At 48.5% G+C, this 27,254-nt stretch overlaps 2 protein-coding genes across 2 annotated transcripts in view; one reads left to right on the top strand and one right to left on the bottom strand.

Moving 5' to 3' along the window:
• The window catches only part of RAB3GAP2 (RAB3 GTPase activating non-catalytic protein subunit 2), a 61,225-nt gene extending 43,937 nt beyond the window's left edge, over positions 1-17,288 (top strand). Inside the window, exons 22-35 of the mRNA XM_081114406.1 lie at positions 95-200; positions 756-916; positions 2,165-2,393; positions 4,372-4,545; positions 4,635-4,741; positions 7,257-7,323; positions 8,639-8,709; positions 10,389-10,424; positions 11,513-11,587; positions 11,887-12,105; positions 12,867-12,956; positions 13,182-13,403; positions 13,988-14,146; positions 14,306-17,288. Coding sequence (XP_080970532.1) covers positions 95-200; positions 756-916; positions 2,165-2,393; positions 4,372-4,545; positions 4,635-4,741; positions 7,257-7,323; positions 8,639-8,709; positions 10,389-10,424; positions 11,513-11,587; positions 11,887-12,105; positions 12,867-12,956; positions 13,182-13,403; positions 13,988-14,146; positions 14,306-14,461 — 1,872 coding nt within the window. The 3' untranslated portion in view covers positions 14,462-17,288. The remainder of the gene's footprint in view (positions 1-94; positions 201-755; positions 917-2,164; positions 2,394-4,371; positions 4,546-4,634; positions 4,742-7,256; positions 7,324-8,638; positions 8,710-10,388; positions 10,425-11,512; positions 11,588-11,886; positions 12,106-12,866; positions 12,957-13,181; positions 13,404-13,987; positions 14,147-14,305) is intronic.
• A 175-nt stretch (positions 17,289-17,463) lies between these two features.
• Positions 17,464-27,254, bottom strand: part of IARS2 (isoleucyl-tRNA synthetase 2, mitochondrial) — a 34,535-nt gene continuing 24,744 nt past the window's right edge. The window contains exons 15-23 of the mRNA XM_081114407.1: positions 25,281-25,389; positions 23,988-24,090; positions 23,023-23,148; positions 22,296-22,427; positions 21,874-21,980; positions 21,118-21,263; positions 20,310-20,500; positions 18,966-19,110; positions 17,464-17,953 (exon numbers count right to left, since the gene is read on the bottom strand). Of these exons, the coding sequence (XP_080970533.1) occupies positions 17,811-17,953; positions 18,966-19,110; positions 20,310-20,500; positions 21,118-21,263; positions 21,874-21,980; positions 22,296-22,427; positions 23,023-23,148; positions 23,988-24,090; positions 25,281-25,389 (1,202 nt within the window). The 3' untranslated portion in view covers positions 17,464-17,810. The remainder of the gene's footprint in view (positions 17,954-18,965; positions 19,111-20,309; positions 20,501-21,117; positions 21,264-21,873; positions 21,981-22,295; positions 22,428-23,022; positions 23,149-23,987; positions 24,091-25,280; positions 25,390-27,254) is intronic.

Raw genomic sequence — 27,254 nt, forward strand, 5'->3', positions numbered from 1 at the left:
CCACTCATTCCCCAGGAACACTGGATCCCGTGTACAAGTGCGAGAGTCGAAGTGAAATGTTGTCTAGACTGAAGAGCATCTACATCTCTTTCAGTCTCTGCTCCTGAGCGTGTGGCTTTCTAAGGAGAAGGACATCCTGGAGAGGCCGCAGTCTGTCCGCTGTCTGCACACGACGCTGTCCCTCCTGAGCCGGATGAAAGGTAAAGTGCTGGGGCCTGGCCTGCGTGTCCGCGGCCTCCGCTCTCGGAAGCCTGTTTAGGGCTTGAAGTGCTGGAGAAGCCGCAGGGAAGAGAGATCGTGTCTCCTGCAAAGTCTTTCTCCCCAGAGCCCTCATGCATTGCGAGGACGTGGCTTTCTGAAAGTCACATTTTGTGCTGTCACCAAAAATAATGTAATCTGCACAGTGCGTTTGCTTAACTCGGAGGTAAATCTAATGGTCTCTGGTGGAGGTTATTACTTTTCTTACTTTTGTTCTGCTGAGAACAATAACCTATTATATTAAACATTCGATGCTCCATTTCCGCAATGATGAACTATTCCAAGCAGGGATTTAAAGTTGGTCCAGAAGCAAGGTGACCAACCCAGCAAGAGTAACTGGAATAGACGTGTTCTGACTCCGCTAGACTTAGACCAATTTTCCAGTTCATTCAGAAATAGGCCAGTTCGTCCCTGGGAATTTAGTTCTAACTGTGTTTAATCTGGAAAACCGGGCCCAGAACTGGGGAACTAAGCTTCCTTTCTGACGTTGGCTGCAGTGGCCCTCGACGACACGTGGGACTCCCAGTCGGTGTCCCCGTGGTGGCAGCAGATGCGCACGGCCTGCGTTCAGTCTGAGAACAACGGGGCTGCCCTGCTGTCCGCGCACGTGGGGCACTCGGTGGCCGCACAGATTTCGGACAGCGCGACCGAGAAGAAGGTAAGTGGCAGGGCGCAGCGTCTGTCCGTGCTGGTCCCACCTGCGGAGGCACCGCACGTCCTCGCGCTGTGCAGCCTCGGGGGTCTAAGCTGTGTGTCCCATTCTTACTTGTCGTTCTTAGGGTCAGGAGGGGGTGAGGGGCGCTCCCTAGTCTGTTTATTCAGACAGCACCCACATGTGAGCATAGCACGCGTGGCCCAAGGGGGCAAGAGCTGAACTTGCTGTGGCTCTGCCAGTGGCTGGTGATCGGTGGCGAGTCCCTTAAAGATGAGTTTTGTAGCCTCAGTTTCCCATGCGAGAGAGGCCAGGGTTGGACCACATGTTTCCCCGGTTTGTTCCAGCTCCTGGAAATGCAGCGGTTGTGTTCGACCTCGCTTGTGTGAGCACAGGGTGTGTGGGGCACGCAGCACCAATGACTCAGAAGTTCCCTGCTGACCCTTTCCTGGGTGGTTGCTCCTCACCTCTTGGAGACACTTTAAAAAAACAGGGGGAGCCCTAGCCGGCTTGGCTCAGAGGATAGAGTGTCAGCTTGTGGACCGATGGGTCCCGGGTTCGATTCCGGCCAAGGGCACATGCCTGGGTTGCGGGCTCGATCCCCAGTAGGGGGTGTGCAGGAGGCAGCCGATCGATGATTCTCTCTCATCATTGATGTTTCTATCTCTCTCCTTCTCTCTTCCTCTCTGAAATCAATAAAGAAATATATTTAAAAAACAAAAAAAAAAACGGGGAGTAGGGGAGGTGGGGAGGTGGGGAGGGAGGGCTAACATCCCATCGCTTGTGGTAGCTCAGATTATGTTTTCTGGCGGGAAGCCACATTAACCTGGATGAGACCCTTAGCTAGGTCTGCAGTCACCTACATCCTCAGTCTCAGTAGCTCATAGTGTCGGTTAATATCAGCAGCTTGAGAGGTTTGCAATATGAGGGAGAAGTTGGAGACACGTTTTCTGTGTTGGTGAGTGCATTCTGAGGAGAGGTCAGTGTCCTGGTACTGATAGGAGAGCCGGCCCTTCTCCAGCGCGGCCCTGACAGCCCGAGGGAGGGGGCGCCGCAGGTCTCTGTAAATGTCCACACTCCATCCCCCGCGCCCCCGAGCCTCCCGCCCACTCCCGACCCTCACGTTTCATCCAGCTGAGTGGTAACATCTGTGCCATGTGCCCGGGCTGTCCATCAGCCCGCAGGTTCAGAGCTCACTCAAGTTCATGGTGATGCGGAATCCCCGCCAGGTCCTCACCGGGCGTTGTCTGTCAGTTTTCCCAAACAGTTTTGGGTGCGGACGCGGAGGCCCTCACGGACTCCTGGGAGGCCCTGTCTCTGGACACCGAGTACTGGAAGCTGCTGCTGAAACAGCTGCAGGACTGCCTCATCCTGCAGACCCTGCTGCACAGCAGAGCGGACACGCGCCCCGCCAGGGCGCCCTCGCTGCCGGCCGAGCCGCTCCCCCGGCTCTCCGTCAGGAAGCTCCTGGAAGGAGGGAGAGGTAACGAGTCTGTGGGAGCATGTGTGTCTGCAGCTGTTGTGGTGGTGTGAGCGTCTGTTATGGAAATGACCGAAAGAATAGGAAAGAGCAATCCGCGCAGATTTTAAAATGGGTAAATAGCCCACCACACACTTCTCAGAGTCTGATCCTGTCAATTCCTTGCTCAGGGAACCCCACCCCCAGCCCCCAGCCTTGCAAAATAAGCAGCCGTTCTTAAAGAATGGTTGGGGGCCTCCAGCGTCCCCCCTTTACCAACTCCGTGCCTGGTGCATCCCTTCCTTCCCCGAGCAGTTCACCCAGCACAGCAGCCCAGTGGGCGGGAGGCAGAGCTCATCGGAGACTCCAGACCGAGCCAGATGGGAGAGAGATTTGCAACGAGTAGCGCCCCTCCTCCCTGGACATCCTGTTGGGCTTTGGGAATTAGTTATTTTCATAAAACATTAACCTGCAGTGGGTTTATTTTTTCATTTTAAAATGAATTATAACATCTTTTACAATTTCTGCATTTTAATTTCTAATGCCATAACTATTGAGGCATATAAGCCATAAGCTAGTCTTTGGGGCCTCCCATACGGTTAAGCGAAGTTCAGAAGCTGCCGGACAAAGTGACCTCGGCAGCTGGCTCTCCAGCACGGCTGACTGAATCCAACCCCTTCCCACTTCCTGCTGGTCGCTAGGTTTCAGCACCAGTGAAGCCCGGGGGTCCCCATCTCTGAGCCTGCGTGCTTCCCTCTCCCCACCTCCCCCTTTCTCATTCTTCTTCTCCTGGACCCTGAGCTCTACATCTTAGCTCAAATGCCACCTCCTCCCAGAAGCCTCTCATGAGACCAGAACTGCAGGTCTTCTCTTTTTCCTGCTAATTTCCACTGAACCGTGTGCATCTTTTCCGACACATGGCTTCCTGCCTCCTGGAGTCGGTCCCAGGCTTCCATCTCAGGACCATAAGCATTTACATCTTGAATGACCTCGATCGTCCCCTTTTCTTCCCAGCAGCTCCGTCAGGCTTGTGATGCTGGGATGACTATTTCTGGGTTTATAATACGCATGTATTTATAGGTTTTTATTTAGTTAACCCATTTTCTCATTCCTTATAAGACTTGTGAAGTTTTTAATTATAAATTCACAGCACCCCACGCTGCCACCCGGGGCAAGTGTGGGAACACCACTTTCATATTCACCGAAGCAGTATCATCAGGGCCTTGATTCCGGAAGGAAAATTTGCAAGTGATTGGGAAGCCAAACATACGGAATTACATCTCGCCCAGCACACTGCTCTCCCATTCCCCTGATCATTGTAATTTTACTGTGAGCATTCTTTCTGTGGAAAGGTGTACATTTGAATCAAAATAGGAGGAAAGACTGAGAGAAGACATTTCAGTAAGTTACAGAAGATGTGTAATATGTTTTGGGTAATAAACAGGACTCTTCATAGTGAAGGTTTTTCAGTTTGCATTGATAAGTTTTTGGACTAAATTAATTGCAACATGGCATATAGCATCATGTTGTTGATTAACTGTAGCTAAATTTTGCCCCTAAATGTTCCATATAGGCAAGTTAGTTGACTCTTAAAAGTAATATATTGCCCTAAGAAGCCTAGACCAGTATCGTGCGAATCCGTGTTTTCACTTACATTTAAATGAAAGTGTTTTTCAAAGATGTGTTCATCCCTTCATCTCCCTATATTTTGAATTTGTGAATGTAGAAGGTATGCAGTATCCAGGCATGTGTGCATATGCACTTACATTTGTCTAATATTTTAGGTGAGTCTAAAAGTGCCCTTAGGTAGCCAATGCCCGGCTACCCTCACAGGTGGAGTGGTCGGTAGGAACTGCGGTGACTCCCCTGGGGTTGGGTCACTTTCCGGCTGAAAACTGAACATTGGCACTTAGACTTGTGGTTGGAAATACGGGTCCTGCCAACGGCTCCCTTCCGCAGACGCTATGCTGCAACTTTCCATGTTCTTGTCTCCAAACGGCAGGTGGCATCGCAGACAGTGTGGCCAAGTGGGTATTTAAACAGGACTTGAGCCCCGAAGTATTAAAACTGGCTAACGAAGAAAGAGATGCAGAAAACCCAGACGAACCCAAGGAAGGTATCAGCCGAGGTTTATCTGAGGTGTCAGAGGTGGACGTGAACTTGGGAGCCATACCAGGTAACACAAATGCGGGGAGATGGGCGCCCGGAGGAGACCCGCCCGTGTCTGTGGAGGCGGCAGTCACAGCCCCTGCCTCTGCCTTGCAGACCTGTTGCGTGCGGCCCGCGAGCAGTTCCCGTGCAGCCTGGAGCTGGACGTGCTGCACGCACACTGCTGCTGGGAGTACGTGGTGCAGTGGAACAAGGACCCGGAGGTGAGACGCCGCCCCTCTCCGGGGTCGTCTTCCTGCGCTCACCCTGTGCACTCGGGCAGTTTAATTACGTAACTTACAGGGACACGGGATTGCCCCTCGGAAGTGTCTGTCCTGGGAGCTGGGCATTGTCCTCACGCTCACCGGAAACCGTGGCGTGCAGGCACTGCCATTATCCTCGCGCTAGAGCTTGGTTCGGAGAAGCTGCGTTCCTTGCTAAGCGCACTGCTGAGTCGGGATTTAGCCTCGGGGCCTCGGATCTAAAACCAGTGTACTTTGCCTTTTCCCTGTTAGAGGTGAAAAGTAAATATATGTGTGTATATTTATATTTATTGACTTCAGAGAGGAAGGGAGAGGGAGAAAGAGAGAGAAACATCAATGATGAGAGTGGATCATTGATTGGCTGCCTCCTGCTCGCCCCACACTGGGGATCAAGCCCGCAACCTGGGCATGTGCCCTGACTGGGAATCGAACCACTGACCTCCTGGTTCGTGGGTCCAGGCTCAACCACTGAGCCACGCCAGCCGGGAAATAAGTATATTTGTTATTTCCTTTTGAATTCCTGCATGAGATAGCACCTACCTAACTGAAATTCTTCACACTGTGGTCACCGTGATAAAAGTGAGTCAGGAGCCTGATGCCCGCCCAGGGCCGACTGTGCAGAGGTGTCTGCATCCCCTCATCCCGTCTGCGTCGGCCTCATGGTGCACAGGGCGACTCGAGGCCAGGCCGGCCTCGGGGCCTCAGTTCTGCGGGCATCATTCTCGGCCACTCTTGGCGACCACCTGTCTCCGGGCGTTCACGTCTGGAAGTGTGGGGAGAAGGGCCCCACGCCTGGAGGCACTGCCTCTCTCAGCCCGTTTCTCCTCGCTCCGCCTTTTTTAAGACGGTGTCAGTCCCTCAGGACTGATGCCAGGATAGATAAGATGTGAAGACGTGGTGTTCGGCCCCCTTTCAGGCACAGTCGTTCACCAGGCCTCCCTCGTCAGTGCCCTGCTGCCTTCTCCCTCTGCCCCCAGAACTCTTTCCCTTACTGTCCTCATGTCGGGTTGCACTTCTGAGTGAAAATCTCCCTGATGAACGAAATCACGCTAATACAGTGATGATACTCTTCCTTCCTCAAAAAGAGTCTCCAGTATGTAATCACTCACATACTCAAGGAAGACCTTTAAAATGTAAGTGCTTTCCACGAAGGCGTGGTCTGATCCCAGGAAGAGCTCAGGGACAGGGGACCTTCCGGTGCCCTCCAATCACCCTCCCGGTCTGAATGGTAATCGTATATAGGCTCGCTACAGAAGTGGGTCCTTTTCCCACGTGGAAAAAGAATGCTAGGGCAAAACGGGCATCGTAATTGCCAAAATCTGAATCAATTCCAGGTGCCCGGCTAAGAAAGTGATGTTTCAGAGACTCGCTGTTTTAAGCATTCACTTATAAACCACAGGCAGGCAGAGCTGAGTTCAGGGCCCCCCACACACACACACCCCACCACCACCACCACCACCCCCACCGGTTAACAGCTTTGGGAATGTTCTGAAGCCTTTGTCCTGTTTTCTCCTTAAAGCAAATGAGGGTCTAGCAGCAGCTGCCTCAGGGTCGTAGCGGTTTATAGAGAAGATGCTCGCATGGTGCCTGACATTTTGACTAGTGTTATCCTGGTCCATTAGAGCTGCTACATCTGAAATAAGTGGCCGCTTTTCTGATTTGCGTGGGTTTTTTCCTGTTAAATATTTATCTTCCTGCCCCATGCAACCCCATCCCAGGTCCATTTTGCACACACAGCTTTGTTAGGCTCGGAACACTTGAAATTACCAAGGTGATGTGTTTGTTTAGTCTTTGTACAGGCCACAAACTTACTCAGCAAACATCTGGAAATTTCTGGGGAACATTTCACAAACTGTATTTGAGTCTTAAACTACCTTGATTAGAAAGAGTGGACGTTCCAGCATCCCCTCTAGTGTTTCCTGTTTCCCTTCACTGCATTCTGTTTTCTCCTTGGCATTGATCACTCACATCCTGTGTGGTTTATTTGCATATTTTATCTGACCCCCTCACTAGAGTGTCACCTCAGCGAGGACAAGGATTGGGGTCTGTTTTGTTCACTACAGTGGTCCTGGTGCCTCACACAACCTGGCGCATAGTAGTTGCTCAACAAATATTTGTTGAATAATGAATGAATGATACTGCAAAGCAGGAAATGCACTGTTTGCATATCTGTGTGGAATGCAAGTATTTCTTGGAGAATGCTGCTGTGATGTACAGATCACAGTAAATCTTGAACCCAGGTGTCAGCATCTATGACCTGGGGGTGTCTAGGAATCAATCATTATATAGGTGATGTGGACTTAAGAGAGCATGACATTATCTCAGGAAAAATTACTTCTTACCTAATACTTCCATGTTCTTACTGCAGCATCCTTATGTAGCTTTATGGAGAAGCTTATGTGAGAAGTCTCCATTTGTATTTGAAACACTTACTAAATGATATTCTTTTTGCTCTTTTTTTCTCCCTTCATGTAAGGAAGCACGTTTTTTTGTGAGGTCAATAGAACACTTGAAGCACATCCTTAACGCACACGTTCAGAACGGTGAGTAAACAGGCGTGAAAACATCACTGATTCAAGGACAGGAATCTTTACATTCACATCCTATTATGTTCCTATTTGGTGGTCTTACCACCTAAACATTAGTGTGTATTGTTTTATACAAAATACTGGCTTTCTTAACTGCTTAGAGAAATACTGTCCAGAAAAGGGAGTGGCTGGCAGCTGTAGAGAAATTGTAAACAGGTTGCTGGTTCCACTTAGGTGAGTTCCCAGCAGAGCTGAGGAGCTGAGCCTTGGGCTCGTGGGTCACCGCGGTTTCGAGACGAGGTCTGGGTGGTAGGAGGAAGTGTCACTGTCGGTCCATGTGGTCAGCTCTAGAGAAGCTGCTGCTTTCTCCTCCGCGACCACCTCCCTGTCGGAGGCACGAAGTCAAACGGCAGGAATTCCACAAGGCCTCATGTGACATGAGGGGAGCTTGGAAATTAGCTCATTACTCACCGTTTGAGATCAGACCTTCTTCCAGGAAAAGAAAATAAGATTTAAAGTGACTCCTCAGGGAATACGGTCCCCAGAGTCGTGTGTCCTCCCTGATAAAACTGTTACCTGCGGACGTCAGGCAGTGTTCTTCAGGGTAGGGCTCGGCCCCCGTGTGCACCGCGGCTCCCGGTCTCCTCACAGCCTGGCAGGGCCCCGCTGCTCCGCCAGGAGTGGCTGTGTGGGTGTAACTGCACGTGATGTCATGCTGCACTGACAGTTCTGACAGCTGTTTCAGAATTTTAATTTAAACGCCATAGTTTATTAAATATGCAAGCATAAAGCCTGGGTGTGCTTTTTAATTATATTTTCTGTATTTTGGTTAATATTTTTTACCTATCACTTTATTTGATGATTATATATGAGAGCAATCAGCTCATGGACATTTGGTTTGTTTCCAGTGTTTGGCTGTATGAATGAAGCTGTATTCATTCCTTCAGTGGAATCGCTGGGTCATATGGTAGTATTTTATATATTTGAATGCCATTTAATAAAGAAAAATCAACCAAAAAAATGAGTTTGCGTGTTACCTCTGACACGCGTGTCATAGGTTCGCCATCACTGTTTTAGTTTATCTTTCTCTTATCACTAAAGATTTGAGTCTTATGGTTACTGGCCATTTGGATATCCTCTTCGGCAGTCCCGTTCTGTTTTTTATTAAGTGAAGGTTTTTATTAACTTTATACGTATTGCCTGAGGCATAGGAGCTGAAATCTCGGTAAACAGCCCGCGTAGTTGTATAAGCTTCAGGAAGCCGGGTGCGTCCCGTGTGATGGAGAGGAAACCCGAGCCTCCGCTCACTGCATTTCTCCGCTTGCTGCAGGCATCGCCCTGATGATGTGGAACACGTTCTTGGTGAAAAGGTTTTCTGCTGCCACCTACTTGCTGGATAAGGTAACCCTAAATTTCACGTCCTGGCTGCTTGTTTATTGGTCCCGAGTGAGTGGATATTGGAAAGATTATTCCATTGGCTTCGCTAGACTGTGTTTTAGTTGACACCACATTTCACTCCTGCTCAGTGAGACGTGGTCCCATTGCTGGCATCCCATGACTCGAGCAGGAGCCCACGCCCTGGAAAGTCCTGGTGAAGGCTCTGGACCCCGTAGGCCAGGACTGGCGGTCGGGCAGGCAGGGACCGGCCCTCTGTTTTAGGTTAAAGCCTGCAGGTGCCTCACTCACTCAGCTTTGGGTGCGGAGCCCAGGTATCTTCTTAGAATGGGGTCGATTGTAGTTCTTCGGTTTTCCTGCATAAACCTCACCCATAATGCATTGCCCGTGAGTTCTAGGACCTGTTTCTCAAAGGTATGGTGCAGTCTGAGTGCAGAGTCTTTAGATTTTTATAATTGAGCCCCAATCTTTGTAGCTGCTTCCTGTGTCTATTCCAGTAGACCTCGGCGTCAGCTACTCTCTATAAATCTTTTTAAAGCAGTCAACATAATATTGAGAGGCACAGCTGCCTTGTTTCATCATTCACCTTTCATCGGTTGAATTCAGTTACGTTATTGCAGTATGCGCAGCCAGCATTAGATTTGGGGATGAACTTAACATGCCAGCATGTCCCTGGGCTGGGGGAGCGGAAGCTGTCGGCGCTAGCAGGAGCCTCCCGGCCTCAGGCACAGCGGCTGGGGCCGGTCTGTGAGCTTCAGGAAGACTGATGGTTAGGACTGGAGCCTGATCTGCAGCTGCTGGAGGCCGAGCTGCAGGCTGGTGTGGGTTTGGGATTTTCTAGTGAAATGTGTCGGCCGCTTACCCTCCAGCCTGGCTGTGGGGTGAGGGCTCAGTGAGGGGCAGCTTTTCATTTTTCTCGAAGACACTGGGGCCACTTGAAGCAGAGGAATGATGTGTTCGGATTTGCATTTTGGAAACTGATTCTGGCGACAGGGTGAGACACATTGGAGTTGGGTGGGCTGAGCCTGCTTGTTGGAAGGCCACTGCTGTCATCTCAGCAGGAGCTAATGAGGCGGAGTCCTTTGTACTGGAGTCCCGTCTTCCACCATCGCTCCCTCCTGTGAGCTGTGCTGTCACTAACGTTACCTGCCACTCACCCACCACCCTGTGCAGTGCAGTGAACAGCAGGCTGATTATCCACTGTGTCCCGGAAGTCAGCTGGTTTTCCGAGCTAGAAGTGGGGCTTCTGTCTGCTTTAGATCGTCCCTCCTTTCCGACCAGTGAAAGTCATTGTGCCTTCATCAGCCAGCAGAATTCTTAGCTGCTCCTTGTTTGTAGCATGGAGTGTGGTTCTGAGTTTCAAGGAAACCTAGTTACTTAATTATGCAAAGTAAGAACCAGATTTTTTAGAGTCTTCCTTATTTAGTAGTTCAAAAATCTATATTTTTTAAAAGGATGATTTGTGAGCCCAGAGTGGTTTTTTTTTTCCTAATGTACTTTTACCAAATTCCACCACACAATTAATTGCATTGTGTTATGGTGGCCACACTTACTTATAGGTGTATCTGTATTTTTAGAATTTGGTTACTTTTATTTCCCATACCAGAGTGATGCCTTATGTGTGTGTGTGATGCCTTTTTGTTTAAGTTACTAAATAAATACAGCATTCCTGTCCTTTGTCTTAGGTTGGAAAGTCACCCAAGGAGAGGCTATGCCGGAGGGTAAGTGAATCGCCCTGAGCTGGGTGTGTAGTTGCTGACCCCACACTTGAACTAGAACCCCCTAACGCAGGGGTGAGCGCTGCCTTTCACCAGCTGATGGCATGTCGGGAGAAAAGGAAATTGGAAGGTGGGACCGTGTGAGGGGAACTGCTCTCGAGCTCTGGCCGGTCCTGATTTGCCTGTGCGGATCTCAGATAGCTGGGCCAGCCAGGCTCTCACAAGACGCCTGCAACTTTGCCCTGTGGACAGGAGGGTAACAAGTTGCTGCTGCTGCATGTTTTTGCTGTCGTTCAAGTGAGAGCTTGATCACAGAACATCGAACTTCAAATTGAAGTAGACCCGGGAGTAGCGGTTTGATCTACCTTTATGTAATAAGAACTTGTACAGGGAGAGTTAGATCAACACTCCTGCCCGCGGGCACTGGCTTTTACTCAAACTTTGGAACATTATTGCACATATAAGAAATATTGGGACAAACTCAGCTATTACAGACCCTCGGTCCCCCAAAATCGCCATGGCTGAGGATTCTGGTACGCGCTCGAACGTCCCTGTGACTGTAGTTCATGTCACACACACACACTCACTCTCTGAACATCTTAGGGATGAGGGATGTGCTGGTTGCCGGTTTAATAAACAGCGTGTGACTGCAGGGGCCCCTCGGCCAGACCCTTCAAGGGCGTCAGCAGGAACGACCGTTGCACACAGCATCGTGGGGTATTTAGTTCACAGGCTTAGGGTTCGAGTTTTGTTCAGAGGGTTCCGTTCAGTCCCTAAAAGGCGCTCTGAGCCCAGGCCAGGCTGTTTCCTCGGAACTGTCAGGTGGGACCATACGCAGTGGCTGTCGAATGGCTGTCCCCCGTGACTCTGGGACAGTGAGCACCAGTGCCCCGTCCATGGTGGCGGATGACACGGTGTCTGAACCATGCACCCGGGACACCAGCTGCTAAAAAGGAACCGTGGTGCCACTTTCTTAAAGCGACTGAAATGTGCTGGTGCCGTCCGTTGAGGGTGGAAAGTCGTGTTGTTTCTCTGAGAGCAGCTGGAGCAGCTTTGCTGCGGGAACTAAGTCTGTTCCTTGTTGAAACCAGGACGTGGGGATGAGCGACACGGCGATGACCTCGTACCTCGGCTCCTGCTTGGATCTCCTGCAGACTTTATTGGAGGTAAAAGGCGTATTTCCGCTCTAAACTGTCTGAGCTGTTAATTAGTTTGAAACTCACTGGACCAACGAAAGCACTACAGAAATACTTCCATTTATTCATTTCAAAGTTTTGACTTAAGCCTAAAAATAGTGATATTTCTTATTAGAATTGGATTGGGGGGGGGGGGTGGTTAAAATTAGAATTTGGGGGTGGGGAGAACTAGAAGTTTGCACTTTGCCCTGGTGGGCTCTTTAAATGAGATAGGTGCCAGCTCTGCCCTCACCAGCTCTGAATACTGTTCTCCATTCTCAAACACGCAGGCGGATGTTGGCAGGGATGAGATGCAGGCGCCCGACCTGGAGACGGAGGACGCGTGGCTCGCGGTCGAAGGGCCCATCTCCATCGTGGAGCTGGCCCTGGAGCAGAAGCCCATCCACTACCCGCTGGTGGAGCACCACTCCGTCCTGTGCTCCATCCTGTACGCGGTCATGCGGTTTTCTCTGAGGGCCGTGAAGCCACTGTCGCTTTTCGACAGCAAGGCAAGTGCCTCAGGACCAGAGCCGCCTGGGAGCCGGGGTCGCAGGTGTGGGCGGGACCATCACGCTGGGTCCTCTCCTCCCATCACGCTCCCGGGACAGAAGGGGTGGGCCTGGGACGAGAGCCCGTGGCTTCCAGTTCAGCGGCCACTCTGCTCTGTTACGTTTCCTTCCGAGGAACGTGAACCCTGGATTCTGCTTTGGCTCTTCAGACACACATCTGCTCTCGAGCAAGGGGTTTTTAAAAGGATGCAGAGCACATACTGAGTATTAGTTACCTATTATTGCATGACAGATTATCCCAGAACCCAGTGGCTGGAGACCAGAGGTGATTACCGTTTTTGTGAGCCAAGAATCTGGGTTCTCCCATCTGGGTGTGTTTCTGGCTCAGACGGCTGGGGCTGTGTGTGTGTGGGGGGGGGTGAGGGGGTGGGGGAGGGGTCCACGCTCACATGTAGGCAGGATTCAGTTCCTCTCCCACAGGCAGCTCGCTTGCCTCAGAGCAGGCGAGGGACAGGAGCACGCAGGCTGAGGCCACAGCCCTTTTGTAACCCAACTTGTAAAGTGACCCGACCCGCTGTCATCTCTGCCCAGTTGCTTGCTAGCAGCAAGTCACCAGCCATGAGTGACTGCCAGGAGGAGGGGTCCCTGGGCACCGCCTACCAGATAAATGTTCTTGGAGGAGGAAAAACATCAACCACAAGATAGTCTTAAATGCTTTTTAACCCATACTCATGTTTTCTTGGTCTCTTCTTTCTCTTCAGGGGAAAAATGCATTTTTCAAAGACCTAACTTCAATTCAGTTACTACCCAGTGGAGAAATGGATCCAAATTTGATTTCTATACGACAACAGGTAAATTAGTTGCTGGACTTTGTTTCTGTTTCTTGGGGAAAAGGTAGTAAAACAAAACCCCAGCTGGCCTGTGAAGGCTGACCACCTCCGCCGCCTGTGGAGAGCTCGTTTACCTTTACCTGTGTCGCTTCTTGACAAGTACACAACTTTCATGGGAAAGCCACTCTCACGGGTATGTTTACGGAAACATACTAACGGAGGCCACTGTGTCTGTCTCCCGTCAAGTTCTTGCTGAAGGTTGTCAGTGCCGCTGTCCAGGCTCAGCACGCGGGCGCCAGGGAGAAGGAGGGCTCAGACACGGCTCCAGCCGCTCCTCCTGGGCAAGACCTGGAGTGGCCAGTGCTGGCCGTGGACTTGGCCCATCACCTTCAGGTTAACGAAGACGTGGTGAGGCGGCATTACGTGGGGGAGCTCTACAACTACGGAGTGGACCACCTCGGGGAGGAGGTAAGCCCCTCGGGTGCTCACTGGGCTCAAGTGAGAACGGGGACGGTTGGAGTCAAGAACCAGTCAAGTCTCCATAAAGCTTTTTGCTTATCCTTCTGTTAGAGCTTCTAGGCACAAAACAGCACAGAATATAAAAATATTAAAATCCCTGCGTAATGCTGAGTAAAGTCCAGTGTGCAGGCCTGCTCTCTGCACAGGCCTAGCCGTCAGGAAAACGGGCAGAAGCTTGAAAATGATTCACAAGTTGCAGTCGTTCCAAATTGGAAAACAGAAATTTGGGTTGTAAATGCCAAGTTTGATTTGGATGATATGTTGCTTGAACATGGGGGTTGAGGAGCTGGCCCCACATGGTGAAAAATCTGTGTCTAACTTCTGACTCCCCAAAACTTAGCTGCCAATAGCCTAGTGTTGACTGGCTCTTTGATGAACACATCCTGTGTGTCGTATGTCTTACACATTAAGCTCTTCCATACAGTAAGCCAGAGTAGAGGCTGTTATTTCCCATGTTGTTCAAGGGTCAGCTGTACACACGGCCACAGATCAGAACCAGCTCTCACCCTGGTTGTCCGTGTTCCCCTCCGCAGGCCATCCTGCAGGTTCAAGACAAAGAGGTCCTTGCCTCTCAGCTGCTGGTGCTGACGGGGCAGAGGCTGGCGCACGCGCTCCTCCACACCCAGGCAAGGGAAGGCAGGGAGCTGCTGGCCCGCCTGTCACCCACTCTCTGCACCTGGCTGAAAGCGATGGTGAGTACGCTCGGATGGAGACCACCGGGAGGTCACCGCCTGCCTCCTTAGATACCAGCTCAGGAGAAAATCTTAATTATTAGTTTACTTCGCTCTGAAGAAAAGCATTTTTATTCAGGTGTGTATAACTGATAGATTATTTTTGTGTCCTATTTGTAGGACCCCCAGGATCTTCAAAACACAGAAGTGCCAATTGCAACGACAGCTAAACTAGTGAATAAAGTCATTGAGCTTTTACCAGAGAACCACGGGCAGTACAGTCTAGCCTTACACCTCATCGAAGCTGTGGAAGCCATAGCCATTCCTTCGCTATGACCCGTCCACGTGTGTGACTAGCACGTGAAGTAGTGCATGGTTATTTTATATAGTCAGAGCTGGGATTTGATGGAGGGACTCTGTCTTTTTTTTTTCCTTTTGTAAAATGAATTTAAAAATATGTATATTACTTTTAAAAAGTACAGTCCTGGCTCAGTTCCACTCCTTTGGTTAATGCCAAAGGTAAAATATAAACAAGTATCAATTACGGCAAAATATGAACAAATATCAATGATACTATTAACTACTCATACAGATGTTTTCCTGTTTATATCTAATTCAAGCACTTAAGTAGCTTTATTGTTAAATTTTGCTATTTAAAATTGGTTATAGTTTACAGATTATGTTCTTATTATAGGATTCTATATTTCATATGCAGATGTTATTGTTCTAAGTAAATTCCAATGGTCATGTAAATACAGTCCCATCAGTAAAATCAGAGAAACGCCCCACTCACTCTCCTTTCACAACTGTTAGGAAGATGCTTTTGTTACGCGCTTAACCTCTCACAGGACTGTCACCCGGAGTCCTGGAAGCTGACAGGTTCCTTTCCCAGAGGACGGCGACCTTGCAATAGAGTAACACGGTCAAGGTCATCGTATCCATCAGAAGGGACATTAGCTAGAACCCCTGTTCTGGTATGAAAGGACCTGCCTGTACTTGCCAAAACTGAGAATCTGAGATGTGAGCCACACACCAAAATTAATGATAACACAAGGTAAGGCTTGCTTTTTGCCAAGATTCAAAAGCGTATCCATATCAGGTCATTGTAAAAATGTACAATCTTGTAAAACTTATGTTTAAAAAAAGGGGCAAAGATGCTAAAAATGTAAGTCTAACTTTATTTTTCTTACAAATGTTTAGAAATGTCTGCTGCTGGTAATGTTCTCTGTTCTGGGGAACAGTAAGAAAATGCGTCGTGACATTACAGCTTTAGCAAACCTACCTCAGAGCTGGTTGAGAGGATAAAACACAACTGACCTTGTACCCTCAGTGCCTCGCAGTCCACGTGCTGAGTAATCTGAGTAAAACCCAATTAACCCAACTCTAAAAAGTGCTTTGAGCCCTTCAGATACCAGGCGTTTACACTGGTGTGTCTGGAAAGTAGCCATACCGTGCGGTCAGTGGCACCTGTCGTTCTTTGTGTAGCTCAGTGTGATAGACGATAGAGGTCAGTGCTTCTCTTCCCTGGAAGAAGCCACTCGAGCAACTGCACAGGGCTGAGGAGTACGCGCTTCAGGGGCATAAAGAAACGTCTGAGGTGAGGGCATCCCAGTGTAAATGCTCTTGAACTACAGATCACATCCAAATAGGAACGCCCCTGTCTAAAACTTAGCAACTCCCGCTCCATTGAAAACCTCGGAAAAGAGCTGTGCAGGCTGTTGGGCCAAGGAGGCGCCTGAAGCTCGTCCAGCCTCTGCTTGGGTCCCCGCTGCCCCATCCAGACGCACTCAGATGGTTTCTGGTGAGCGTAGGCAGCGTCAGTCACTTGTTACGATCAGTCTAAGACTGGCTCTTCCTGTGATCTTTCTACATATTCTGAAAGTAGTGATACTTTGGAAGCTGGTTAAACGTCTTGGAATTATAGGCATTTTTAAAGATTCCATATCACTTTGGGGGGAAGACGAACCTAATCAGCATTTAAGCTAATAAAAGCGCTTGAGCTTCTTCTGGAAGGACACACAATCACGTAGAACCATAACAAATCGAGTCTCTAGTTAGATGTGTAACCTAAAATCCGCACCCAGAATTTTAACGTTGAGTGCTGAGTTGTATGGTTAAGAAACAGTTACACAGTTTACTGTTTCATCAAGGGCTTTTAAAATAAACCTGATCGAAGGAAGACAGCTCTGTGCAGGCAGGCCTGCTCTCCTGCACTTCACAGACACTGAGTGTGTACAGACTGACGGCAAGACCATCAGCAGACCGGTCACGAACTGCTTAACTGCAGTGGCCTGGACTGAACCCCGGGTCGCCGAGGTCTGCCTGCACACCGTCTGCAACAAGGAAGAGCCACAGGAGGAGTGAGGTTTGACGTCTAATGGCTGGTTCTGAAACAAAGGGCTTATTGCACTTACCGCAGTTACTGATGGAAGCCAATAGCCAGCAGGTTTCCTAGATACACGCCTCCCCCCGCCCCCACGGCATTAGACAGGCGTGGTGGTCCGTGTTCAGTCCCGCTGTGATGCTGAAAGAACAAGCATTCACGTGATCACAGATCTACATCACAGGCGTGTTTAGACGTAGACTCCCAAGAGCCGGGATAAATGTAGATAAAGAGGAACAAACATCAGGCTTCTAAATGCTGCCTTCCTTTGCAAAGAAAAAACAGAAACAACAGGCTCTTCTCCATTTCTCCTTCATTATAAAAATTCATCTTAGGTCAAAGTTAACACCATGACGTTTAACTAGCTTTCTTTTTATAAAAAAAAATACACGATTAATTGCAATTTACAACCACAAAAATCTCAGATGTAGTAATACTAAGCTTATAGGAGTATGACAGGCATCCAGTTAGAAGTGGCTGTGATTCATGTAATTAAGAGAAATGTTTCTAAGGTACTGACAGCAGCAGGGAAAGCCCCTCAGCCTGACAGGAGTGGATCTGTTGGACTTAAGAGTTAGCTTTGGCTAAGTAGTCAGCCATCCTGGAAAGTGTAACCAGTGCCGAGTGGTGTGTGGAGCCCTCTGTGGCCTAGCGTCATGTGCTGTAAGTACTAGTCTGTATATGCCGTTCTGTATATACCGCTGTTTCCTGTCTGCTCCTTGTTGTGAATTTATGTATAATAGTGAAATAAACTTCCAGCTTTCATGTTCACAAACCTAAGTACGTACCGTTAGGGTTTTTCCCTCGTCTGTGAGAAGAACAGATTCACTGATGTTTCCGTCCCAATCCAGCCCCACAAACCAGCTCCGCTAAGAGGTGGGCGTGCGCTGGCGAGGCGGAACGCAGTGCCCTTCAAACCTCTGCGTGCATTGCACAACTTCTGCACCAACACCACTCGCTTTCCAGAATGCCTTTATTTGTAGACATGGAGAGCTGGAGTACTGAGTCAGGAAGATTAGTAAAATATAAAACATTCCCTGCTCAGCACACTTGAAGGTAAGCGGACTCGGTGCCCGTGTTCTGAGCGAGTCCATCGTGGATACCCCAGTCTCCGTCTGCACATGGGATGCCTGCAGGTATATACACGTGGTTTTATCCGGTGACAGGAAAAGCTTAGCATTCTGGCTGGCGCTCACCCTCCACTCGGGGCCTAAGCGTTTCTCCCCGGGTTGTAAACAGTCCACCGGACCCGCAGCGGTCCTGCCGGGTCATGCTGGGAGCCGCTGTCAGCAGCGCGAGGCACTACTTCCCCCCGACGACGTCGGCGCAGCGGGGACAGAGCGTGTCTGAGGCCTCGGCGGTGTACTTCCAGCAGCGAGGACACTTCTCTTTGGTCGTGGGCGTGACGATCACTTTATACTCGGACTCTTCCCGGATGTCACCGCCTGTGGAGGAAACACGCGTGCTTGACGGGCCACTCACCTCGCCCCGCTGTTGCCGTTGGTTCTGCAGGGGCTCCTTTTTGGAGCTTTCTCCTTCCTGCCGTGGGAAAGCCTGTCACATGACATACGTATGTAGCCGAGACAGACTCGCACAGCTGAAGGGAACAGGGGAGGTAAACTGATTGCTCCCCAGCTCAGCTCCGGCTCGATACCTAACTCAGGCAGCCCTCTGGCTACCAATCTGGGATCGATCTGGTAAGTATGTGGCTGGAAAGGCAGTGAATTTGAGAATTTTAAAAAGAGCCACAGTAGAGAGACAGCTGCAGTGTCCCCGCTTTTCCTGGTCTAGACGAAAGGACATGACACCTCTTCCACTATGAAGACCCTCAGACGTCAGACTGGTAACTAAGTTAGTGTCTAGTCATCGCACCAGGACCGGACGTCAGTGTCGGGGGGAGCAAGCTGAGCAGAGGCCTCGCTGTGCGGTCCATGCTGCCAGGAAGCCAGCGCGTCCTGCCGGGACCTGAGCCCTGGAGGAAGGACGGGCAGCACCCCCTTTCCCAGCACGGTGCACCTTCTCCTCTGCTGACGTCCATCTCCACGTCCATCAGTGAGCAGGAATGAGGCTGACAGACACCTCACTCGCGAATGGGTTCCATAGAACTCTTCCCCTTCTCCTGGACAGCTGCGTGGTGGTGTAATTTGGGGTCTACCCCGGACATCTTAAGAGTCAACGCGGGAAGGGGGGGCAGGGCCGGCAGCACTCAGATTCCGGGTATCACAGGACGGGGGGGACACAGGCCAAACGGGAGTGAGGGTGCTGACGGCCACTGTGTCAGGACAGAAGGAACCCCCTTCCAGCCCTGGCACTGCGTCCCCAAGCTCGTCGGGTGGGACACTGTCGAGATCTGTTGAGGAACTGCCAGTCCCCATGGGAAGTGCCTTCAGAGCACAGGCGCCACTGGACGCCAGTCCGTGCTCCAGGTCCCGCTCGTCCTCCCTCCTCCCTCCTCACCTTCCAGGTTGATGAGGAACGTCCCTCTCAGCTCGGTGGCATCCGCAGGCATGGCGGGCGGGTCCTGGGGGAGGAGCGTGGTCTGGGAAGCCATCATGAGCTCGTTCAGCTGGGAGGTGCTGGACGTCTCCTCCGCCTGCAGCATCTGGCAGTGAGCACGGGAGAGTCGCTGAGCTCAGTGTCACGTAAGCTGAGATCAGACACTGCGTGTCGTGAGAAACCCTCTGCACCGCTGCCCCGACACTACTCCACTAAAACACGCCAGTCCTTACTAGTGTGAAAGGTTGGAACGGAATCGTCCAATCAAACAGGGACGCAGGCTCCAACAGTCCAGCTGCCCAGCTCTCAGCCCCGCGGGCGCCACCCTGCATCGTGCTGCTGCCCGCAGGCGCGGGGTGAGGGCACCGCCTGACGCGGCACCGTCCGCATATGAGGACACTAACTGGGGTGAATGATGCCCACTTCACGTTTTTCATTGTGATTTTGATCCTCAAAATGCCCGTGAGCTAAGGGACACTCCTTTTAAAAAGCTCATGAGAAAACTGGAGATTCAAAGAGACTAATTTGGTTTTAACAGATCATGTGGTTAGTAATTGACAGAACCAGGACTTCATCTGACAGCTACTTAGTGTAATTCCCAAGGAAAATATAGTCACTTTTTTCCAATATAAATGATCCAAACCAGCTGTATTTTCAGCTTATCACTCAGAGCTACTGAACCATAGGACACGTGACACGTAGGGACAAACCGTCCGGCTGTGTGGCCTCGGCCGGGTCAGGATCAGCAGCCCCATCTCCTCACTCGTAAAATGAAGGAGCCAGAACTTCCCAACCATAGAATGTGGGTCTATTCTCAATTCTCTATTCTGACTGACAATCTCATCTACTAGCGACTTCAAGCCTCAGTTCTTGATCAAATACAACTTAAAAAATTCAAACTGAGCTTACCAACCAAATGAGATGGTCATTTTTTAGAAAACTGGACAGAACTTTGGAGATAAAAATAGGGTGAATGTTCTGAGATCACATGACAATCTGCTGGAACAAATGATCTTTTTCCCAGAATTCAAGAAAAAAATGGAAATCTCGTTTTGGATTTGCTTTGAATCTGATCCACATGGACAAAAATTCTCAGAAAACTACACCCTTAACACAAAACTCCGATTTTTGTGTATTCTTATGCCGCTGCCCTGGATTTACATGTCATCTCATCTCAATAGCCCTGAGGGCTTGCATTTCAAGTGAAAATACCTTCCCTGTCCCAATATACAGATTTTTAAAAAACAAATTTCCAGTGAAACTGTGATCCTAACACCACTTCAAAAGCTACAAATGACTGCTTACCTCGATTATCTCGAAAAGTAGCCCCGGCTCGATGACGATGGTCACCTGGTGCTCGGCTGCATTCTTGCCCGGGATGCTCCGGAGGAAGGCGTCCCTCATGGCGCACGCGCTCTCCATCGCTTCCTCCAGCCCCGGCTTCTTCCAGATGGAGCTGGTGGCGATCCACCCCGTGCGGAAAACGCTCTTGGGCTCTTAACAAACACACACGAATCTGCATCTACTCCAGACTCCCTACAAAGCTCTAACCACTAAATATTTACTATTCATGGGAAATAAGGACTGCTCTTTAAGGTAACCATGGGAGGAAATATTATGGAGCTATCCGTTTACCAGACATTTATTTATCATTTGGAGATCATGCTCAATTTAAACAAAGGATAAAACATATAGTGAGATCTCAAAGAAAAAAAAGATGCCTAGAAGCAAAGAGGACTATCCGATAGTAACAGTAGTTGTTTTGGGGTAGTCAGATTTATAGTTTCTGATTTTCCTCTAAGTTTAATCCAATCAGAGGAAAAAAGCTTATAAAAAACACTATACTTCGTTGTGATAAAATTTAATGTTTCTGACCTTTATAAATATTAAAGGGAAAGTGATTTCTCAATGTCACTGAGCTACTAACATTTCAGAAAGCACGTCCAGGCCCCTCTGAAGCCCCCCGACCCCTCCACAACAGGTGCCGAGGGACTAGGTGTGCCACCCCCATCACTCACTTAGGGGGGTCAGGGCCCTTAGGTGAGGGCCTGCCATCAGCAGTCACACCCTCATCAGCACCTTTCTCATTTAGGGAGCAAGTCGCTGCCCTTACCTTTCAGGTAAGGCACGTGCTGGAACACCTCTTCAGCCAAGTGAGGAAGAATGGGCGCGAACGAGCGGACGATGACGTCCAGAATTTCCGCCAGCGCAGTCTGGCAGGAGCGGCGCTTGGGGTCATTTGCCTTTTCACAGTACAGCCTGCACAGGACAGCTTACTCAGCAGCTGGCCACGCTGGCTGCCAACACGACCTGTCCCGGGTCCAGCTCATGCTTACAGCGGCTAATTCATGGGTTTAACTCTAATCCCCTTCGAATTCAAGAGTAAGACCCTCTGTCCTACACGTTTCCCCTAACACCCTCCCCTGCGCTCTCCTCCTCCCAGTGTGCCCACCGCCTCAAAACCTCTCAGCAGCTCTGCACCTCCAACTCCCTTCTCCAGGTGATAGGGCCTGGGCTACTGCGTTAAAGGCCAACCAAACTAGTAAGTTACCTGGGGTCTTTGAATGTGGCCCCTAAAAGGCTGCCGGTCCTTGCGCTTTACTAACTCCCAGAGACAAGCATCCAGAGCAGCTACTGCTGAGCGCTGCATCACACACAGCACCGAGCACGTGACTGTTCTTTCATTGTCGTAACCACGCGGAGGTGGCGTCAGCCGCCCCGAATCACAAAGCCAGGAAGAGGCAGCCTTCACTCAAAATCCACCTTGGTAACCGCCCAGCTGCCCACCTGCTCACAGTGGGATGCCCAGCCCTTGCCAAGCAGAACAGACGAGCAACCCTTGAGTACGTGACTGCTCAGCCGTACATACCTGTCTTTGATTATGCTGAAGTAAAAGTTGGAAAGTTCTCTGGTGTAAAAGGCTTGTAACAGCCGAATCACTTTTCCGAAATCGTACTGTTTATATGAATCGGTGATCTAGGGAACAAAGGCAGAAACACTGGCACGCTGGGGTACGCAAAGGGAAGTGCAGGTTGTCATTAGCAAAAGGTGTTCCCTAGAAACAGCTGATCTGGGGAGAAAAGGTGGTTTGAGGAGATGCCTGGGCCTATTGGAAAGAGGTCGTAAGACTTAAGACCTCAGGTCAACCTCGGAGCATGTGGGGTTTATCAAGGGTAACTCTTCTCAGGGCCGGAGCTACAATTTCTAGCAATTTCCTTGCTGCGCCTCGGATTTCACCACGTAACGGTGCTGGTGTTCCCACTTCCCAAAGGCCGACTGGCGCCCACTCACCTTGCCGGCCAAGTCCTGCAGCAAGTGCAGCACGTACTGGTCTAGGACGTACATCTTGTTCACGGGGATGGAATCTGTCTCCGGGTTGAAACCAGCCACATTTCCCAAAAGAAAGCGGAGTGTGTTCCTAAGCTATTGAAAACAATAAAAAAATGTCTACAGCTTTTACGCTCTTACTGAAAAGTTCTCTTATTTCTATTTCTCTGCAATTAGGTTTTATACAACTCATGTTCAATATTCATTTATACAACATGAGTTGTATAAATGGGATACTTTCTCAATGGGATACTTTTTAAATAACATTCCTAAATAAGACTACAAATGCAAAAAAAACCAAAAACATGAAACTCTAACATGTGGGCTGAGCGGGGCCTTAGGGGACGGTGTGCTGCAGGAATCGATTCTGTAGGGGAGGTCCAGCATACTTGCTGCATTGTCTCAGCAGATTCTATTTTTGTTTACAATGTTAACACGCCTGTCAGCAAAAATGGGTGGATTTTCGAATAAAATACAGCCTCCTCCAAAAATATTAGCACAATTTCCCGTATTATGCTATATACTTAATAATAAAAAGACAGTGTATAAAATTATTACTGATTTGTTAAACAGATCATATAGGATATTTGTAAATGCTCATCAGATCTGCAGTGCCACACAAACCGTGCCTGTTTTAAAAATAATGGTCTGGCAAACGTCTCACGGGGCAACGGGACGCAGGAGCTCTGACCTTGGAGATGTCCTCTTGGGCGGCATTCAGTGCAGAGGGACCCAGTGTCACCTCAGTGAAGACGTTGGACTCGGCGACCCACCAGCGAAGGACATCAGCACCATAAGGAGGCTCTTTGCTTTGATCCTTTTCATTGAGGGGAAAACACACACACACATAAACATGGCTTCCATTCCCGTTCCAAGCAGGTGAACAAGCCTTCCTGGTGTTCCTACGCCCAAAGGTTTGAGCACAGGTGAGCGAACAGACGCCTGCACTGGAATGAAAGGAGGGCTACACTCGGGAGTCAGGCTGCCTCTGAAACCGCACAGGAAAAGGGACTGCCCCCTGCAGTCCTGTGTACCACGCAGATGCTAACACACCGCTTCCCCGGTCACGGTGGCTGCCCAGACAGAGCCGCGCCCGGATGTCTCCGGACGGAGGGAAGGGCTGCTTTCCCTCTCAATGTTCCCTAGCAACTCTGTACACAGGGAAATGACTCCTGGCCATTAGGAGGGCAGTAAAAGGCCAAAGGAACAACAGTCCGTGATTTCTCTTATGCAAACAACTTCAAAATTAACCAAATTATCAGCAACCCCAGGTTTCATGTTCATTAATGGCGTGCTTTAAAGAGCAGAATTTCCAAGAATAATGAAACATGCATTTAGAAGTGGCAATTTCATTTTTTCTTAGATCATTTCCATTTAAATGTAAAATTGCAGTTCAGAGCTCAGACAATTAAAAAAGGGGTAGCAGGGCTCAGGACCTACCTAAAGATTCAGACCAGAAATGGGTCTAAAAGGGCCGAAATCCAAGCCCTTCCCTTTTTCTTTAAAATCATATTATTTAAGAGTCTAGTTTTAGGACACAGTAAGGCATCTGCTATTCATATAAAAGATGGGTTCGTTTTTTTACCACTGAAGTGACTACATGAAGGGTCTGGGGCCTTAAAACCAATATAAAAGGAATGTTGAAAAGTCACCTACTTTTCCTCCATTGATGACAACATCAGGATCAATGACATTCCCTAGAGACTTGGACATCTTCTCTCCCTTTTCTCCAAGGGTGAACCCATGGACCACCACCGTCCTGAGAAGGCAAATCAGCTGTTATAATAACCATAATAACAATCATCCCGATCACTTTGAAGGTGACCTATCACTTTAAAAGCATATCTTCGTTTAACACAAAGATGGGGTTTTTCTTGACAGATTATGTAGGAGAGCTTTTCTTGAAAGTCCAATTTCAGCAGCTCATTTATCATGATTGTTAAATAGTAAGCTCTCTACTTATACACAGAAACGTTCTTGATGTTTACGTTCCCTAAATAAGCATTTCCTGAGCATCTATTATGTGCTGGTTTTGATCATTAAAACTAACCGGGAAGGCCGAAACCGGTTTGGCTCAGTGGATAAAGCCTCAGCTTGCGGACTGAAAGGTCCCAGGTTCGATTCCGGTCAAGGGCATGTACCTGGGTTGCGGGCACATCCCCAGTAGATGTGCAGGAGGCAGCTCATCGATGTTTCTCTCTCATCGATGTTTCTAACTATCTCTCTCCCTTCCTCTCTGTAAAAAATCAATAAAATATATTTAAAAAAAACTAACCGGGAAAAAGTATGTTTTAAAAAGAGCAGATTATCACCTCCAATTATCTTGAAAAAGGCAATTTAAGAAAGAAATACCTGCTGTTCTATTGGCGTAGAAAAGCATGTTATACAAGAAGCAAACATTTAAATTTGCTGGAATGGGTTTTCATAGTAAAACAGCAAAAGTGTTATTAAGCTCTTTAAATATTTCTGATTAGAACCTCTATACACATATTTGTACAAACAAAAGCAATTACCTATAACTATGAATCCCTAATTTAATAACCCTCCTGATGGGATTGTTCAGTACAGTAGCCACTTCTGGAGATTACTAATGTAAGGACATCTGAGCCCAGGCTGCCTTCGATCGACCTAGGACGCCCTTGTCTCCGTCCCTGAGTGGAGTCCGACCACATTGGAGGCCTCGCTCTCCGCAGGTTTCCTGTTCCCCGGTCAGTGCCGAGTCCCATATCAGTGACCAGACTTTTCTGCATTGTTACCTCCTTCCTCTCTCTCTCTCTCTCTCTCCTCTCTCTCTCCCTCTCTTTCTCTCTCTACCTTCAAACTCTGCCTTCTCTCATGAGACTGGAGACGGCAAGCTCAGGAAAGGTGGTGTTTGGCACAAGCTCCCCACACTGGCAGACCCGGCAGAAGCAGAGAGTGCGGTGTGTTCGGTTCGGGTGTAATACTCACCTAAAAGGGGCTCTTTTCCTCACGGCCACACTTGTCAACAAGGAAGACTGAAACCAACCGCCAAGCTGGTCTTTTCCTTCCACGTATAAGTCTGCTCTTTGGTCCGCACCTCAAAACAAGCATTGACGAGTACAGAAATGTCATTATAATAGGAAAAGAAAAATGTATCTGTATCCAAGCACTGAAAGGATGGAGTGATCACACTGTTTATTTCCTGTGTCTCAGTAACCAATGGCTTTTACCCTCACTGCCAATTTATTAATCCAGATGAAGAAAATACACCTTGCGTGTGAACTCCCAAGCCGTAGGTAATTAACTTTATAGGTTAATTCACTTGCTGTGCACTGTAACTCGGTAAGGCAGGAATTACTATCATCCCCACTTTCCAGATGAGGAGGGTGAGACCCTGAGAGGTTTTACTACTTGAACAAGGTCATGCAGATGAGCAGCAGTGACAGATAAGGGGAGGGTCCTGAACCTAGACAATCTGGAGTGCATGTGCTCAACCAAGACATTTAATCAGAAAAAAAAAACAAACTCTTGATAAAGGGCAAATTATTAACTTCTAATTTGACAGTGGCCCGGTAAAAAGATGGACAAACTATAAAAAAGCCACATGAGCCAGGGGCTGGGGTAGGAGGTGAGGGGTGGGGTGGTTGGGATGAGTGGCGGGACACAGGATTTTTAGGGCATTGACAATACTCTGTATGACCCTATCATGACGGACACGTATCATTACACATTGTTCAAACCCCAGAAGCTACATCAGCAAAGGTAACCCTGCTGTCACCCATGGACTCTGGGTGGTGATGACGTGTCAATGGATTTCACCCATGGTAACACATGTGCCATCGGGTGGGGGGGTGTTGATGGGGAGACTGAGGGGGAGGGGGGACAAAGGGTACGGGACTCTGTGCCCGACACTCCATCTTGTGGTGAACCTGAACCTGCTCCAAAAAATTAGTCTACTTAAAATTTAAAAATAATTCATGGTGTGTGTTTTTAAAAAATCACTGCAATAATTAATGCCTTTGGCAAATGTTTAAAGAATGTTTTAGAAATACAGGTATGATTTATTACCTATATAAGATTCACTTAAAAATACTAGTCCCTTTCAGGAAGTTTCAAGTTTCCATTTCTTAAGTTCTATTGACCTTGAACTCACAATGAAACCCGAATTTGGCCTGGTGTTAAAATTGATAAGCCAAATCTCTTTCACTGCTATAAAACCTGTCAGCAAAAGTAAAACCATATGCCATGTAATCACCAAATTTATCTCATTAAACATTAGCAGGTACTGATGAAGTCTGGTAGCTAAAATTTAGCTCAAAATCAGGCTGATTTTATTTTTCAATAATGTCCTCTCAAGGAAATATGCAGACGTAGGCAATAAGTCATTTCACATTGGACTTGATACCAACCACTTGAGAATGAGAAGTACAACAAGCCTTCTCAGGAAAAGGTGACTTGTGGTGTGTTTTTTTAAGGCAAGTCACCTTCACTTTATGGCCTTTTGAATTATGAATTCGCCTAGTATCTTGACTCCCACTTCATGTGTAATGCCCATCTTTTCAAGTTTGTTGGGTTTTTTGGTCATAAAAGAATAAAAGGAAAGAAAATAGGTAAAATATAAACCAATTATCTAATTCATATTGACTAATCTCATAAGATTATTTTGTTTACTTTTTTTTGAGGAGGAGGAGGAATATAAGATCTGAGTGAAAAAGCAGAAAACTCCAGTCTAAAATGAGACTTATGTATTATCATAAAAGTAGTTTATATTCTGGCAGCGTCCTATGCATGCAACATACATCTTTAAATAACAAATTAATTTTCTTCCTTTGAATTAATTACCCAAATGTGACAGGGAAGAAAAACATGGTTTGCTCATCAGGTGTATTTCTGTCATAAGTTTCGTTTAATAAAGTATTTCTGCCACAAATATTTGGTTCAGAACATCACAAACTAGAAACA

Source organism: Myotis nattereri, assembly GCF_964212035.1.
Source record: "Myotis nattereri genome assembly, chromosome: 20".
Lineage (NCBI taxonomy): Eukaryota > Metazoa > Chordata > Mammalia > Chiroptera > Vespertilionidae > Myotis > Myotis nattereri.